Source organism: Mesoplodon mirus (genome assembly GCF_964341445.2).
Source record: "Mesoplodon mirus genome assembly, chromosome: 12".
Taxonomy (NCBI): Eukaryota; Metazoa; Chordata; class Mammalia; order Artiodactyla; family Ziphiidae; genus Mesoplodon; species Mesoplodon mirus.
This window is the reverse complement of record NC_138988.1, coordinates 31,213,350-31,230,660: the sequence shown is the minus strand read 5'-3', so window position 1 is coordinate 31,230,660 and position 17,311 is coordinate 31,213,350. Positions and strand designations below refer to the sequence as shown.

At 45.5% G+C, this 17,311-nt stretch overlaps 1 protein-coding gene across 4 annotated transcripts in view; it reads left to right on the top strand.

Moving 5' to 3' along the window:
• Nucleotides 1–265: 265 nt before the first annotated feature.
• PXK (PX domain containing serine/threonine kinase like) overlaps nt 266–17,311 on the top strand; it is a 76,631-nt gene continuing 59,585 nt past the window's right edge. For all 4 annotated transcript variants that reach the window (XM_082637933.1, XM_082637935.1, XM_082637932.1 and 1 more), the window contains exon 1: nt 266–456. In XM_082637933.1, coding sequence (XP_082494059.1) covers nt 355–456 — 102 coding nt within the window. In that variant the 5' untranslated portion in view covers nt 266–354. The remainder of the gene's footprint in view (nt 457–17,311) is intronic.

Here is a 17,311-nt window from a genome sequence, read left to right as displayed (position 1 = left end):
CCTCTGGAGGTGATGATGGCTTAGGGTGAATTGCCCCGAGATCTGAGGCCCGGTGCTAAGGGTACCGGGTCTGCGGTGCGGCCACGTGGAGGCGCGGGTCCAGGGCAGCGGTGACTGCGACAGTTTGGCGCTAGGAACCCGCGGGAGGCGGCGGCGCAAAGGGCTGCCAGTGTTGACAGCAGCGGCGGAGGGGGAAGATCGGCGCTAGGACCCCGAGGGCCCGGCGGGCGGCGGCGGCGCGTGGGGCGGCGCGTGTTGACAGCGGCGGCGGCGGCGGATCCCGGCGGGCGACGGGAGTCGGCGCCTCTGGTTCCTGCCCCTGGTCCCGAGGCGGTGGTGGACGGGCGTTCCGGGATGGCCTTCATGGAGAAGCCGCCGGCCGGCAAGGTCCTGCTGGACGACACGGTGCCGCTGACAGCAGCCATCGAGGCGAGCCAGAGCCTGCAGTCCCACACGGTGCGCGGCCCACCGGGCGGGCGGGCTGGCGGCGCGGGGCGGCCCCGGGCCCTGAGAGGGTTGCGGGCGGCCGGGTGGGGCCCGGGGCAGGGGTTGGCGGCCCAGGCCGAGACGGCTCTGGCATGGCGTCGTTCCTGGGCCAGGGTCCCCGGGGCCCAAGCGGTCGCTGAAGTCCGGAGGGGTCGAGGGTGGGAACCGCAGCCCCTTGGGCCAAGGAGTGGGAGGGGCTCGTCGGTGCCCTGGAAAGGGACTCCGAGTTGGGGGAGGTGTTGGATTCCCGGGCCCACGTCGGGCCGGCGGAGTAAAGTGACCACTCAAGACCCTCTCACCCATTTCTGCCCTCCGCCAGCCATCTCCTCCTCTTTGGGGCCGCTGAGTTTCCCTCCTTTAGGCTGGTGATCTCAGTGGTGGGGATGGGGGTGTGCCGGGCCAAATGGAAGTGTGACTTTAGAGCCCACTTGTTGGGATAGCAGTGGCCGGGGTCTGCAGCCCCATTTCCAGGTCAGCTGTTTGACCGAGGCACGGGGAGATGGTGAGGGAGGCAGTCTGGGCCCCTGCTGAGGCAGGTGTTTGAAATTGCTCCTTCCCTCTAACTTGCTCTTTAGCAGGCAGTGGTAGCAGTCATTTGAGTTTAAAATCCACTGGAGTAGCATAAAGGAGTAATAGGTCCTCATAGTAAACACAGGCAGAGTTGATTTCTGTTACATATAGTGTCTTTTATGGCTCTTTAAAACCGTGGTTGTTTTCATTTACCTGTACCTTTTTTTTGAAAAGCACAATATAATTTACAAGCAGTAAACCCACAAACCAGCAAAAAAACAGGAGCTGCCAGCCAGTGGGACTTTGTTTGGGAAATAATGAATGGAGAGAGAGAGATTCCTTAAATTGTAATGTTTTGTTAGGTTCCCAAATCAGATTCTGGCTCAGAGGCTTGTTTGTTTACCATTGCAGGGCGTTTGGGGTTCATCATCTGGAGGCTAAAGCCCCACAATAGCCTTCTGTTTCTCTTTTTGCTCAAGCTGTTCTGGCGACTTCAAAGAGACCTTTTATTCTGTTGTATTAAAGTGGGACTTTTTTTAACCTCAGTTTCCTCTTCCGACAGCCATGCTTTGTAGGGCTTGGATTGTTCAAAGTGTTCATTTCCAGTTAGGAAAATGATCATACATTTTTAAAGTACATTTTCTTTCGTTGTGCATATCTTTAATTCTACAGACTTGTGAGAAGGCACCATATAGGACAGAATTTGTTAATGCCTCTGTGCCTAAGGGAATAGGGAGGGGTTAAGGGTTGAAATTTAGGGCTGGGAGTCAAGAATAAATTCTGCTATTTAATTAGATTTTTTTACTTGACTATTGACCAGTAAATATTACCAAGGAGTGGGGTTGAGTCTTTTAGGCTTATTTGGTACTGAAAGTCCAGAGAGAGATGCTTGTAAATGCTCACAAACCACTTCTTCCAGAAAGCATTTCATGATGGCCACTGCCCCAAGCCATGTGCTCACCTCCACCTTAACCTTGATCAGTTTATTCTGTATTTACTTCTTTAGTTTAGTCTCTACCAGGCTGTGAGAGGAGGGACACTTTTGTGTTCATTTTTGGGTCCCAGTTCCTGGCGTCTGATAGGATTTCATGTGTTTGTTGAATGAATAAATAAATGAATTATAACCTTACTTCATCTTTTTTTCTGTTTGTGTAAAATGGTAGTGATAAAAATTGGAGCAATATGACATCTGAGGTTCTGCGTTAAGGGGTGAGTGCTGCAGCAAGGTGGTGAAAGATGTAGTAGGATTCCATTTTTATTGCAGAGATTTTCTTTAAGAAATAAAGTAGAATAATTTAGGGTAGAGAATGGCAGTTCCTATAGTGATGACTGAACACAGACAGTGACTCACAGGAGACACATAGAGGTAGTTGTGGTGGAGTAAAAAAAATGCAGCACTGTCTTGCATAATTTTTGACTGTTTTGTGTTCTTGTCATTTTAGTTGTAAAATCTAAGAGTGAAAAGTATTGCATCAGCCCTGAACTTTATTGAGAAAATGATATGTGATGCAGACTTTTTGGACTATTAGTGCCTTAAGAGTAAGTCCCTTTAGTACAGGAACTGTTGGAAATTGTTTTGGAAAGAAGTAGTTGTTAAGAGTGGTCTAAGAAGAAAAAGGCATTGTTTTCTGTTGGCAAGGTTGAAGATGGCTTTCTGGCTTGTTAGCTGAAGGGAGATGGTATCCCCAAAGTCAGAGGACCGTCCTCCCTTTCAAATGCCGAATCTCTAGGAAGTTGCTCCTTGGCTGTAGGACAGAAACCTACAGAGAGGGTACATAGTGGACATCCTTTGGGTTGGAAGAGGCAGGACCTTAATATGGGTTTGGGCTGACGCTAGTCATGTGATGTCATTGGTTGGGCAAGTCACTTAACCTTTTTTGATGTTTAGTTTCGTCATCTGTAAATGGGGGTAATAAATGCCTGCCCTGCCTGTCTTCCACAGTTGTTACAAAGATCACATGAAATAATCTTTATGAAGTATTTGTAAAGTGCATTCCTTCTTTCTTCCATCTATTCACTTTATGGCGCCATATATGCAAAGGATTAAACACATTAATGCTTTTTTATTGCAAGTAAGCTCATTTCTGTCATTGGTTGCTTTCATTTATCAAGGTTGTTTAGTCTTGGGAAACAGGATTTATAGCAGGAAATTTTTTGTTACCTATGATTTAGGATTTATGGACTTGGGAGGGGAAAATTCTGTGGATTGGAAAATACAGATGCCAGAAGGATGAAGGGAACACAAGGTCGCCACCAGAAAGGCATATTGGGATAAGCAACTGGCGGAAGGTGCAGGTTGGTAGGTGATTCTGTGCCTGAATGTGGTTTGAATGATTTTATTTTCACTTTTATGGAGCCCAAATAATTTAGCTTCAGGAAATAGACCAGGCCTCTGCTGCAAGGAAATGAAGCTTCCATAAAATAAGAAAGGACAGTATTTAGGGATGGTTTCAGCAAGGGGAGTCGGAGGGTGGAAAGGGAAGGATTTTCCTGACAAAAGGGATTCTGGTAAAAAGTCGCACAGGTAAATTGTGGGAAACTTTGGGAGCATTAAGAATGAAGACAAGGAAATATGTAAGTTCTTGAGTAAACGAAAGGGAAAACTTTTAAAGTCAGTAGACTGAAGAAAAATGCTTGCTTAGCTGAAACAGAAACCAGAGGAAGCTGCCAGTTTTGGAGAAGGTTGTTAATCAAATATGCATATCTGGTTTTTGTTGGTGACTCTGCTGTAGTGCCATAGCTCTTAATCTCCATTTCCTCCTTTTTAGGAAGGAAAAAGGTTCTCGGAGGTTCATCTGAATCAGGGCCCATTGATTCTGTGTTTGGTGCATTTTGTTCTTGAGAAACAAAAGATAATTTCAGTAGTATTTGAGGCATAACAGAGTATTTTAAAAGTCTGTGGAAAAGATAATATTTCATGTTAAGATCTCTACTGAAAATGGATCTCACCTTGAACCTTTGATTTTGGAAACTGCATTCCTGCAGTTTATTTATTCAACAATACTCATCCCTTCAACAGAAATGTACTGAGCACCTAGTTGGGTGCCAGGCACAAGCTGGAGATCTGGTGGTGAACTCAACCGCTTCTGCTTTCATGGAGCTTTGTTCTATGGGATCCTGAGGTCTTCTGTCTTCCAAGGTGTATACAAGTCAACCAGAATCTTTACCTGTCATAACACAGATACTTTAAAGTTCCTTTTGTGGCTTGGTTTAATGAGCTTCAGCCTCTTCATCAGTGACCTTTTTAAATAGTCTTTTAAACTCTATTCACGTATCGCTAGAATACCTGTTCAAATGGGATGCCAACACAGAAGACGTCGTTGCCTTAGAGATCCTGAGATTTTAAGGCAATCCAGTGCTCAATATCAGAATCCATCTCGGCTTCCTTTGGAGATGCTATTTGGAGATTTCTTTCAAATTCCAATTTATACTGAATATTTTGAAAGTTTTTTGAAGATGTGTTCCTAGACAAGTAGAGACGGTATGATAGTTAACTTGCAGCACGTGCACACATTGTAAAAAGATAACAGTAGTGATTTTCTGGGAATCTAATCGCTGGTCTTCCACTTGGTTATATATTTTTCTCCGCTTGTCCTTGAAACCCATGATGGGTACAGTTGGAAAACTGAGTTGGAAGCTTAGAGACTGGTAATTCGTTAATTTGTAGAGTCAGTCTCTTCTTCATTCTCTTCCTATTGGAGAAGTCAATTTTTTCGCAGCTTGATTTAGGGGCTGAGGACTCAATTCTCCTACATCACCTCTTTCGAGGAGTATCCCACTAGAAAGGTTTCTTGTTGTGGGAATACAAATAAGAAACTGGCTGTAGTTACTAGAAGGAAATGCAGGATTCTGGGGCTAAGGTTTATTTTATGTGAAAAGATAATTTGCTTTGCCTCCCCCGGGGGAATAGTGGAAACAGCCACCCATGTGTACACAGCTTCCATGTGGGTTGTGATCTTGAGATTGTTCAAAATACAGGTTGTTGATTGGATGCCTAAATGGGTTCATTTGGGGCAAGTTAAACAAACCCTCTGTTCTCCACTGCAGGCAGGTAGCGCTAGCAGTTTCCGGGCAGCTTCACATGAAATGAAGCTCCTTTCAGTCCCACCCTGAAAAGGGCAGAGCTGGACCCAGACGTTGTTTTAGAATTCATAAGTGCTTAAGTGTGCGGGGCGTTGTGGAGGGAGAGCGATAAGGCTTTTCCCAGTTCTCCCCTGAGCCTGGAAGTCATCCTTGTCCGTGACTTCTTTCATGGGTGACGTGCACATGGTTTGGGGAAGTTAAGGTGTGCCTCTTCTTCAGAGGTGATGATGGGGGCCCCGTTTCTTCATTTTGAAACTTTTGACTCAGGGCTAAGGAACAAGTACTTCACCTTGGGTAAATACTCCGACCTCAGCAGGGGGAAGAGTCTATGCAGGTTGGCCATTTTGTCTCTGGCTGACTTTCTGACCACCAAATTTGAGGTAAATTTGGCCATTTCTAGCTAAACATCAAGATATCACATGTTTCTTCCTGGTTACTAAAAGAGTACAGTTGAAAGCAAAAGGGAATTCTGTTGTCATCGTTGTCTTCAAATAATCCAGTAGTTACATTTTGGTGGCTAACAGGTATTTATTAACATAATGTTAGCTTGGGGAATCCATTGCAGAGTAACAGGAGTCTTCCTGGAAAGTTGTTTGTGTAACAGCTTTATATAATTCACATACCATACAGTTTACCCATTTTTGGTATACAACTCAATGGCTTTTAGTATATTCACAGAATTGTATATCTGTCGCCATACTCAATTTTAGAACATTTTTGTTACCCTGAAAAGAAGCCCCCAACCCCTTAACCCTCACCTTGGAAAGTTTTATAACATTGCAGGATGCTAACTTCGGGATATATTCTGAGTCCTTTAGCTCTTTGGGTCCAGCTCATTTAAGGATCTCATCAGAGGGACAAATTCTCCATAAACAGCCATACACACGTTTATATGACCTCTCAGAACCTCACTGACCTGAAGCCTGCTCTTGGGCTGTGGATCTTCAGGCTGGAATCACTGGAAAAATCTTGAAAACTGTAAACTTGGAGAGTTACTTATTTCGATTGGTGAGAGATGTGCATCTTAAAAAATGTACTGCACTACCACATATACCCTTACTTTTTTTTTTTGCCACGCCCCACGGCTTGTGGGATCTTAGTTCCCTGGCCAGGGAACCCGTGCCCTTGGCAGTGAAAGCTTGGAGTCCTAACCATTGGACTGCCAGGGAATTCCTACATACAGCCTACTTTAAGAAAACCCACTGCAGTTGACCCTTGAACTACACAGGGGTTAGGGCACCAGCCCTCCTTGCGGTGGAAAATCTGCATGTGACTTTATAGCCGGCCCTCTGTATTGGAGGACTCAACCAACCACGGGTGGTGTAGTACCACAGTACACATTTACTGAAAAAAATCCCCGTGTAAGTGGACCTGCACAGTTCAAACCCCTGTTGTTCAAGGGTCGGCTGTATCTAGAACAGTAGATGAATTATGTCCTGTTAGTGTGAAGAGTTGCTCTCAGTCACAGCCTGCCTGGGGCATGTAGGTGTGCATGCCAGGTGACTTAGTAGACAGAGTGCACAGGGGAAGGGCAAAGGGCGCTGTGCTGGAAAGCCCGGGCCTTGGATCTGCCTCTTATCACAGCACTTCTGTTTATGATATCCAAACAAGGCTGCCCACATTTCTTTGACATGGCTCGTCAGAAACAGGCCATTTCTCCTCATTAATTCAGCTGAGACTTTTTTGGGGTGCTGGGAGGAGGGAATGAATGGAGGATTGCTATGGGACAGTCCTGAATCAAAAAATGTCTGAGGACCACCTGGAGATGTGAAAGGGAAGGAGTGTTGTTCATCCATCCTTCCTTTGAGCCTGCCCTGCCCCAGGGGACAAGTGATTTCTGGGCAGGGACTTCAGTCCTGCAGGCTTTGCTCTTTGCAGAAGCAGAGGGGAATGAAGCCCGAGGCGGGCCTGCTCACATCAGACCTCTAATGTCAGGGTAAGGGTCTGGCCAGTGCGATGGCACCCACTGACCCAGCAGAGCACAGGGAGTGTTTGGGGGCCCATTGTCATGCTCTGGGCATCTCTGCCCGTGACCAGGTAGATAACCACTCTCAATAGCAGCCTTGCGCTCATTTGTCCCATGGGTCCTTCTCGAGCTCCGGTTCTTTCCGGGCAGTGTGGTCAGCTCTAGGGATGCAGTGGGGAGAGGCCCTGCTCTTGGCGCTCTCAGGCTTTTGAGGGTGGAGAAGTGGGTCTGTGCTTGGAGGGCACACCTCTGACCCTTCCCAGTCCTTAGATGGAAAGGGCCACATGGACCTCTTGTTCTGCCCATGTGAATGCCTTTCCCTTTGAGGTGTTTTTTTTTTTTTTAATCTGAAATCCAGCCTTTCATGTCTATTATTGCTATTTTGATTCAGTTTCAAACCATGTTCCTGCCACATAGATAGTAAGCATTCGGTAAGTATTGTTGAATGCGTGAGTTTGTTGAATGAATGCATTTATTCAAGGCGCAGCTCAGGAAACCCTTCCTGTGGACTGCTACCTACTGTCTTACCTACCAAGCTGAGTGTGATTTCCTTCCTCTGAAATTCCCATTCAGTTTTATTTGTCCGAAAGTTGCAAGCATTTTACACACTGATTATTTCTTATTCCCTGTTTTCTATTTATACCCTCCCTTTCCAACACACGTGAAACTGTAAATAACTTGAGGAGGGGGCAGTGCCTTAATGATCTTGCTTAATCTCTCCAACCTCAGTTTCTTCATCTGTGAAGTAGGGATAGTAAGAGGATGCTGGGGCTGCTGTGAGGATTAACTGAGCTCAGACACACGGGGCTTTCTGAACAGAGCTCAGCACACAGATCTCACTGTTTTTGTTGTAGTTTATTACCTCTGTATTTTCTGGAGCACTGGTAACTTTTTAGGCACTAGTACTTTTTAGGTGTTGAATGGAAAAAGGAAAATTATTTATTTAAAAGTTTGTCTCGGGCCTCCCTGGTGGCGCAGTGGTTGAGAGTCCGCCTGCCGATGCAGGGGATACGGGTTCGTGCCCCGGTCTGGGAGGATCCCATATGCTGCGGAGCGGCTGGGCCCGTGAGCCATGGCCGCTGAGCCTGTGCGTCCGGAGCCTGTGCTCCGCAACGGGAGAGGCCACAGCAGTGAGAGGCCCGCGTACAGCAAAAAAAAAAAAAAAAGTTTGTCTCACTGTCAACTGTGACTGCTAACAAATAGCAAAAAACCCAGTGACATCTCAAAGAACACTCCCACTGCCCTGTCACCCCTCCTTGTTTTCCCCTTTTACCCTGGAGGGACACTCTGTGACAGCCAGGCTCTTAGATAGAGCACAGGGTCTCCTCACCAGGCCTGCCTGGCAGCAGAGCTGGCTGTTGGTGTTCAAAGGTGGCAGAAGGGGTGGAAGAGGCAAGTGGGCAGGTCACGGGCTCAGCTGCGGGCCTGGCAGAGGAGCTCCCGGAGGCCAGGCCTGAAGGGAGGAGACCCCTGGCCAATGCCCATTTCATCTCCTCACATCCCAGCTTTTGTTCATCGCCAAAGGAATCCCAACGTCAGTTCGCACCACTTGACCTCTGGCAGCGGAGTGAAAAATAAAATCGCCCTCTGCGTTGTTCTTTTTCCTGCCACTTCCTCTGACAAGTGACCATGCTAATTGACATTTGTGGGGGTAGGGGACAGCTGCCATCTTTTAGAACACTGCTTCCTGAGAAATTCATTTATATTCTATGTGGCCCAGCTGTCTTCCTTTCCCCTAAGAGGAGTGCAGTCAGGCTGTGGGTGCATATCCTGGGCTTGGATGCAGTCTGCTCTGTGAATGAAGCACACAGTTTCTGCTGTGTCAGAAAGCCTCTAAGATGTTGGGAACATTAATGAGCATTTATGAAGAGTCTTCTGCGTGCCAAGCACTGTGCTGTGTATTAAAGTAAAAAGATGAATGAAATAAGGAGCTTATATCCTGGTAGAGGTGGCAGACCTCTAAACCAAAGAAGAAGTAAGGTATTGAAAGTGCCAGTCTGAGAGGATTGGGACTTTGGGATTAGTAGATGTAAACTATTATATATAGGATGGATAAACAACAAAGTCCTACTGTATAGCACAGGGAACTATATTCAATATCTTGTGATAAACTATAATGGAAAAGAATATGGAAAAGAATAAGAAAAAGAATATATATGTGTATGACTGAGTCACTTTGCTGTACAGCGGAAATTAACACAACATTGTAAATCAACTATACTTCAATAAAATTTAAAAAAAAAGAAAGAAGGTGCCAGTCTGCCCTGGAGCAGGGAGGGCAAAGTGGGCGTGGCTCCACCCAGGTCCTCCTGGGGGAACTAGGAAAGGCTTAACAGAGCCTTTCAGAGAACTTGTTCTAAATCAGCACTCCCCAAGCCTTTTTTTTTAAAATACATCTTTATTGGAGTATAATTGCTTCACAGTGCTGTGTTAGTTTCTGTTGTCCCCAGGCCTTTTTAACTGATATATATATATATATTTTACTTATTTATTTATTTATTTATTTGGTTGTGGCAGGCAGGCTCCTTAGTTGCAGCAGGCGGGCTCCTTAGTTGTGGATTGCCAGCTCCTTAGTTGCGGCATGCGAACTCTTAGTTGTGGCACGCATTTGGGATCTAGTTCCCTGACCAGGGATCAAACCCGGGCCCCCTGCATTGGGAGTGTGGAGTCTCATCCACTGCGCCACGAGGGAAATCCCTCCCCAGGCCTTTTTTAACTTGCAAACTTTTTTTTTTTTTTTTTCGGTACACGGGCCTCTCACTTTTGTGGCCTCTCCCATTGCGGAGCACAGGCTCTGGACGCGCAGGCTCAGCAGCCATGGCTCACAGGCCCAGCCACTCCGCGGCATGTGGGATCTTCCCGGACCGGGGCACGAACCCGTGTCCCCTGCATCGGCAGGCGGACTCTCAACCACTGCGCCACCAGGGAAGCCCTGCAAACTATTTTCATAGTAATAATGAATTGTTAAAACCTCCTCTGGAAGTGATTTTAAATTTAAAAAATGTTTTATTCAGATTAGCACATTTTTGAAAATTATATTAATGTTTGGGATCAGAATTATACTGGTTTCTGAAATCTTACAGACAGTAAGAATTGTGATAAGGTGAATACAACTTAAGGCACCGATAAAGAGCTTTTTCAGACAATTTGCAGAATAACCATTTTTATGATGATTCACACTTCCTGTGTTTCTCACTAATTTCTTACTAACTCATATTTTGCCATTGGCATTCCTTAAGCCTGCCTTTAGTCATGGTCCATTATGGGTGTAAATGAAAACATATATGACTAAGAACAAAATAATTTTAAAAGCTATGTAATGGTCGAAACCATGATAAACCAACTAAACGATGAACACCCTCATCTGATCTCTGGTGCCTCCCATACTTCTTGTGTGCACACTTGGAGGCTCTTTGCCTGTTTTGAGTTAAAGGGAAAAAATATTTAAATAATTATTTATTGACAGATTTTTTTTTTTAAAGTAGAAATAGAAACAGAAGACTTATAGCCTTTAACACATAAATACTGCAACACTTTCCAGAGCCCCTAGCTGTTCATCTTGTTCCAAGCTCTTACTAATCCACCATAAGCATCTCAGTTTAAAAAAACTAAAGAATGAGCAGCTATGTTCTCTGAGGTCAGGATGCATTTGCAGGCTGCAGGAGGTCATTAGTTCGTTCAGCTGATACTGCTGTGAGTATGCCCCTGTGTTCCTGGCACTATCCTAGGCACTTGGGATGTAGGTCTAAGCAAGATAGACTTGGTCCCTGCCTTCATTTGTTCATTCATCCCACAAGGATTTACTGTGGAGGATTCTGGTGTGGAGTAAAAGATGGAAAAGGGGGACTTCCCTGGTGGCGCAATGGTTGGGAATGTGCCTGCCAATGCAGGGGACGTGGGTTCGAGCCCTGGTCCAGGAAGATTCCACATGCCCTGGAGCAACTAAGCCCATGTGCCACAACTACTGAGCCTGCACCTAGAGCCCACGCTCCGCATCAAGAAAAACCACTGCGATGAGAAGCCCGCGCACCGCAACGAAAAGTAGCCCCTGCTCGCCACGACTAGAGAAAACCCGTACGCAGCAACGAAGACTCAACACAGCAAAAAAAAAAAAAAGATGGAAAAGGGAGACTAGAGCCAATTGTGGGGCCCCTTGGATGCCAGGCTAAGGGATCTGAACAGCAGTGAGGGGGCTTGAGCATATATGTGGCAGAAAGTGGTATTTTAGGACGCTTAGTTTGCTGGTGGTGTTCGAGGTTCAGTAAAAAGGGTGAGGGAAGGGGATAAGAGAGTCCAGGGTGATAACGAAGCAGTGCAGTTAGAAAGGCCACATCTCAGGTCAGTGGCAGAAGGGAGAGAAGGTAGAAAGAGAAGGAGGAGCACATCAGAGGAAAAGTCTGCTAGGTAGGGGCCGGGAGGGAAAAAGAGGCACTAGAAATGATTAGAAAAATAGTACAAGGTAAGCAAGGGGTACCAGGTCTTCCCAGGAAGATCGTGAGTCTAAGTTTGGTTTTAGACAATACTTGTCATGATTACAGCTAACATTGTTTAAGCACTTATTATATACCCTTCCCTGTGCTAAGTGCTTTACATTACTTATTTGATAAGTTTTGACAAATGTAAATGTAACCACTGTGTAACGTTTTCATCACTCCAAATATCTCCTTGGTCCTCTTTGCAGTCAGTACTTTCCCTCTGATTCCTGGCAACTACTGATCTGCTTTCTGTTACTATTGTTTCACCTTTTCTAGAATGTCATATATAAATGGAATCTTGTAGGATATGGTCTTTTGTGCCTGGCTTCTTTCACTTAGCATAAAGCTTTGAGCTTCCTCCATGCTGTTGCATGTTTCTTTTTATTGCTGAGTAGTATTCTACTGTATGAATGTACTACAGTTTGTTATCCATTCACCAGCTGGAAGACTTTTGGGTTGTTTCCAGGTTGGGGCTGATTATGAATAGAGCTGCTGTGAACATACAAGTCTTTGTGTAGACATACTTTCATTTCTCCTGGGTAAATATCTAGGAATGGAATTGCTTAGTCATATGCTAAGTGAATACTTAACTTTATAAGAAATTGCCAGACTTTTCTAGATTCTCATTTGATTCTCATAACCACTCTGAATTGAGTTTGTTATTATTCCCATTTTTCAGTTGGAAGAAAGTAAAGTGCAAAGAGGGTACGTAACTTGCTCCAGGCCATAGGACTGGCGGCAGCAGAATGAAGGTTTGTATGATGCTAGTGGACTTTGAATGAAAGAGATACCAGTCGGGAGCCATAGCCAACCTGATCTTTTATTACGGCCACACCAGTATGATGGCTCCATAAAGCCTAGGCCTAGCCAAGGACAAGTTAGCGGTCCTTCCCTGAGCCGCAGAACCAGATACTGAGTTGGGTGACTATTTTCTTGTTCTTCCATTCTGGCTGCTAGGAGTGGAGTTAATTCATTACATATAGTGGAGGCCTTAGGGCAGTGCTGTCCAATGGAAGTATAATGCAAACCATGTGTGTAAATTAAAATTTTCTAGTAGCCCACATTAAAAATGTATAGAGAAACAGGTGGAATTAATGTAAATAATATAGCCTACTTAACCCACTATATCTGAAATACTGTCATTGATTATATATAATCAATATAAAAATTATTAATGCATTTTACATTCTCTTTGTCATATGAAGCTTTTGAAATCTGGTGTGTATCTTTCAGGGTTAGCCTCATTTCAGGTGCTCAACAGCCACACACTGCTTGTGGCTACTATACTGGACAGCACAGATGTAGATGTAGCATAAAAATATCCAGAGGCACAGTTACTAAAATGGAAAAAATTCACGTTATATTAAGTGGGAAAAAAGCAAGTTTTAACACTATGCTTAGTATGCTTACATTTTCATAAATATCTGTTTATATCTGCAAATAAGTAGTCTATAATGGTACTGTAGCCACTGGACTACTTAAATTTGATAAAATTTAAAATTCAGTTCCTAAGTCACACAGGCCACATGTGCATAGTGGCTGCCATATTGGACCTCACAGCCTTAGGTCATTATTTTCTTCAAACCGCTGACCTGATTGGGGAAGGCTGAGCTAGAGAGTAGAACCTTTCGGTCTGCATCCAGCGGGGCTTTGTGACCATTGAAATCCAGAGCCGCCATGGTTTTTAACAGTAAAGCACAGGAAAGAGGTTCACTTACGGTGCAGCTGTTGTTCGAGTTTAATAGGAGCGTAGTGTAGAAACAGAACGGCCTAGTCAAAGACCCTGTTCTGTTTTGGTGCAACTGCCATTCAGATTGCTGGGTACTCTGTGAATCTGTGTCCACTTGAGGCATGTTCATATAAAAATGCTTCTTTCTGCTTCAGAACCTGCCTGGTGTTCATAGTGGGGCTTGTTTAAAATAGTTTTCTTATTTGTACACGGTCTCTGTGCAGTGCCCAGGTAACATCCAGCCCAGATGTACGTAGACAACAGTCTGTGTACGTGTAGTAGGAGGTTAGGTTGCAAAGTGCAGGGCACTGAAGTCAGGAGACTGGGCTGGGAGGCTCTGTGCGAGCCCCACAGCCGTATTAACTCAGATCACCCAGGTCTGGGTTCTCCTTACTTTGCCTCCACTCTCTCCCAGCCTCTTCCTGACTTGATGGACTGGTTCTGCCTGTTCAGCCAACCTCAGTTCCTCAGTATGAGAGGGTAGATGGTGAGAAAGCGTTCTGCCCAAGGCCATAGAACCGAGGAACTGCTCTGCCCCTGGGTCAGTCAGGCCTGGGGTGGAGTCTGTTCTCAGCACTTACTAGCTAAGTGTCCTCGTTCAGGGCATCTGCCCTCTCTGAGCCTTGGGATTCTTATAAAAGAGGAATAGTGATATCTACCTCCACGCGTTGCCGGGAGATGGAATAAGCTGAGGAACAGAAGGCATAGAGTAAGTGCTCCATAAACAGCAATTATTACCTTCAGCTCTGAAGAGATAAATGGCAGCATGGTGTGAATAGTCACGTATGTGGTTAGTTATGAACTGGAACTCGTGTCCCAGGAAAGAGCACAGTGACAATTTTAGGCCAGGTAGAATAGATTTATGTGTAGTCAGCCCTCCATTTTCCTTAGAGATGGTGGCCAGTTCTACTATAAATTACTGAAACCAGTAGGGACTCGCCTAGCTTGACTTCAACTTATAGTTTCAAGCTTTTTTCCCACCAAATGTTTTAGCATCCCTGATACAGGTAGAAGAGTTCGTTTATTTGACTTTCATCTTCTGTTTTTCCAGTCTTCCCAGCACAGTAAAAGTGTTGATTAGTTGTAAAATGACCAAAAGATCCCTTGCCAAAGGAAAAAAGATGCTAGCTTGCATTTATCATTAACATACTGTGCTCTTATCTAAGCTCAGATAATTTCAATCCTTATCACTCAGGATTCCTTATTTTATTTATTAAAATTTTATTTATTTATTTATTTATTTATTTTTGGCTGTGTTGGGTGTTTGTTGCTGTGCGCGGGCTTTCTCTAGTGGCGGTGAGCGGGGCTACTCTTCATTGCGGTGCGTGGGCTTCTCATTGCGGTGGCTTCTCTTGTTGTGGAGCACGGTCTCTAGGTGCACAGGCCTCAGTAGTTGTGGCACGCAGGCTCAGTAGTTGTGGTGCATGGGCTTAGTTGCTCTGCGGCATGTGGGATCTTCCCAGACCAGGGCTCGAACCTGTGACCCCTGTATTGGCAGGTGGATTCTTAATCACTGTTCTGCTAGGGAAGTCTGGGGATTCCTTATTTTAAAGTAGCATGTTTTAAACTACATGTGTGACAAACCAAGGAACTTCTTAAAAAATTGTTTTTCCTGATTGCAAATGTAATATATGCTCATTGAGGATAAAGTGAAAAATAGAAAACCATAGCTAAGAGAACTTAAGTCACATGTAATTTCACCTCCGGAGATAACAACTGTTAACATTTGGTGTAGTTCCCTCTTCCGATCAATGTTATCACAGAATTGTTTTGTTTTTTTTTTTTTGCGGTACGCGGGCCTCTCACTGTTGTGGCCTCTCCCATTGAGGGGCACAGGCTCCGGACGCGCAGGCCCAGCGGCCACGGCTCACAGGCCCAGCCACTCCACGGCACGCGGGATCCTCCCGGACCGGGGCACGAACCCGCGCCCCCTGCATCGGTAGGCGGACCCCCAACCACCGCGCCACCAGGGAAGCCCAATCACAGAATTTTTAATCCTTTTTTAGTAGTTAACATTATAATATATACCTTTTCCCATGTATTGAAAAATCATTTTAATACATCCTTTTTTTTTTTAAGATTTTTTTTTTGATGTGGACCATTTTTTTTTTTTTTTAAGATTTATTTATCTATTTGGCTGCTCCAGGTCTTAGTTGTGGCAGGCTGGCCCCTTAGTTGTGGCATGCAAACCCCCAGCCCCAGCATGCATGTGAGATCCAGCTGCCTGACCAGGGATCGAACCCAGGCCCCCTGCATTGGGAGCGTGGAGTCTCATCCACTGTGCCACCAGGGAAGTCCCTTTAAAGTCTTCATTGAATTTGTTACAATATTGCTTTTGTTTTGGTTTTTTGGTCGCGCGAATCGTGAGGCATGTGGGATCTTAGCTCCCCAGTCAGGATTTGAACCCTCATCCCCTGCACCGGAAGGCGAAGTCTTAACCATTGGACCTCCAGGGAGGTCCCAATACATCCTTTTAAAGGCTTGTGTATTCTTCCACTATGTAGATAAACCATAAATAGCTTGTCCAATCCTCTTATTGCTGATATCCAAGTTATCTTAGCAGGAGAGGCTTTTCAATTAGCCCCCTTTAAAACTGGGCATAGAAGCTGAGACCATAGAGGCTGGAAGGATGGTACTCCTTGTTAGCAATCAGAGACTGATAACATTGTTTCCCGTGTTCAGAGAAAACGGCTGCTGCTGCTTTCTCCTCGGTGCTCTTGGTGCTGCTGGCTTGTGTGTGCTGATTCACCTGCAGACACCTTGCCTTCACTATTTTCTTGGCAGAAAAGAAAACTAAGTTACAAAGCTAGCCTTTGTGCTGGAAGTTTTGAGTACACGACCCTGCCTAATACTTGCCACAACCCTGTTGGAAAGGTATGGTTTTGCAGATGAGTAAACTGAGGCTCAGAGGAATTAGGTCACAAAACTAGTAAGTGGCAGAGAGCCGTTGCCCTTTCCCTGGGGCCTTGTGGTTGTGACGCGGGGAAGGGGCACACATCGTAGCCGATCTCCACGTAGTGGCCAGCTCCTGCTGCGGGCTCCAAAAGGACTCTGGGTGGCCTGTCCCCGGGCAGCGGCAAACGGGGGTAGATAGAGAATTAGCCCAAGGAAGAGGAGCACGTCAGTCCTGGCGGGTACTTAGGTTGGAACCAGCTCAGGGTGTTAGGATGAAGAGTTGGCCGCCTTAGATACCAGAACCCACATAAAAGTCCTGATTGCCAGCCAGATGAGAGTTTATGTATTTGTCTTTTCTAGCCAGTTAAATATGTCGGGTGTGGTTCTCTGAGATTATGTTCACTGTGTCTGTTTCTGCCCTTTCAGGGCGTCGGCCCAAGACGTGAGGATTATTGAACAAGCGAAGGTTGTATTTCATTTTTAATTACTATTTAATTGAGCCTCAGATTTTCCAGGGTTTATTTTCTTTGCTTTGACGTAAGATGGAATTCATGGGTTCCCATCTTAGCAAATTATGTAATTGCTTTGGCATCATTTAGGGGTCTCTGTACTATAGAATGCTACAGAAACTGCTGTTTAAAATGCCGCATCCATTCCGTAGTCGTGTCTCAGGTCAAAGGATTTTGGAGTGCCGCTTTGCAGTATTTCTTCTGGCTGGAACACTGGCTGTCTTTGAAGTCAGAGTGGAGGCCAGCTCCCCTGGCAGGGCAGGAGACCGTCCCACAGAGGAGAGCGTGGACTTCAAAAGGCCTGGAGAAGGAGGCATGCGCAATACAGCCGCTGAATCTCACTGTGGGGATCAGAGCATGTTTGTGATGTGTTCCTTGCCCCTTCTGTGAACGCAGAGTGGAAACTAGAGAATTTGTTTTGCATAGTGTTAAAGCACAGGGTTCTGTGATTCAGTCAGTTAGGTTTTAAATGAAATTTATCTCACTTGGTTGAAAAGGAGATACACTTGGCTTCACTCAAAACTTAACCTGAGGGCTTCCCTGGTGGCGCAGTGTTTTAGAATCTACCTGCCAATGCAGGGGACACAGGTTCGAGCCCTGGTGTGGGAGGATCCCACATGCTGCGGAGCACCTAGGCCCGTGAGCCACAACTACTGAG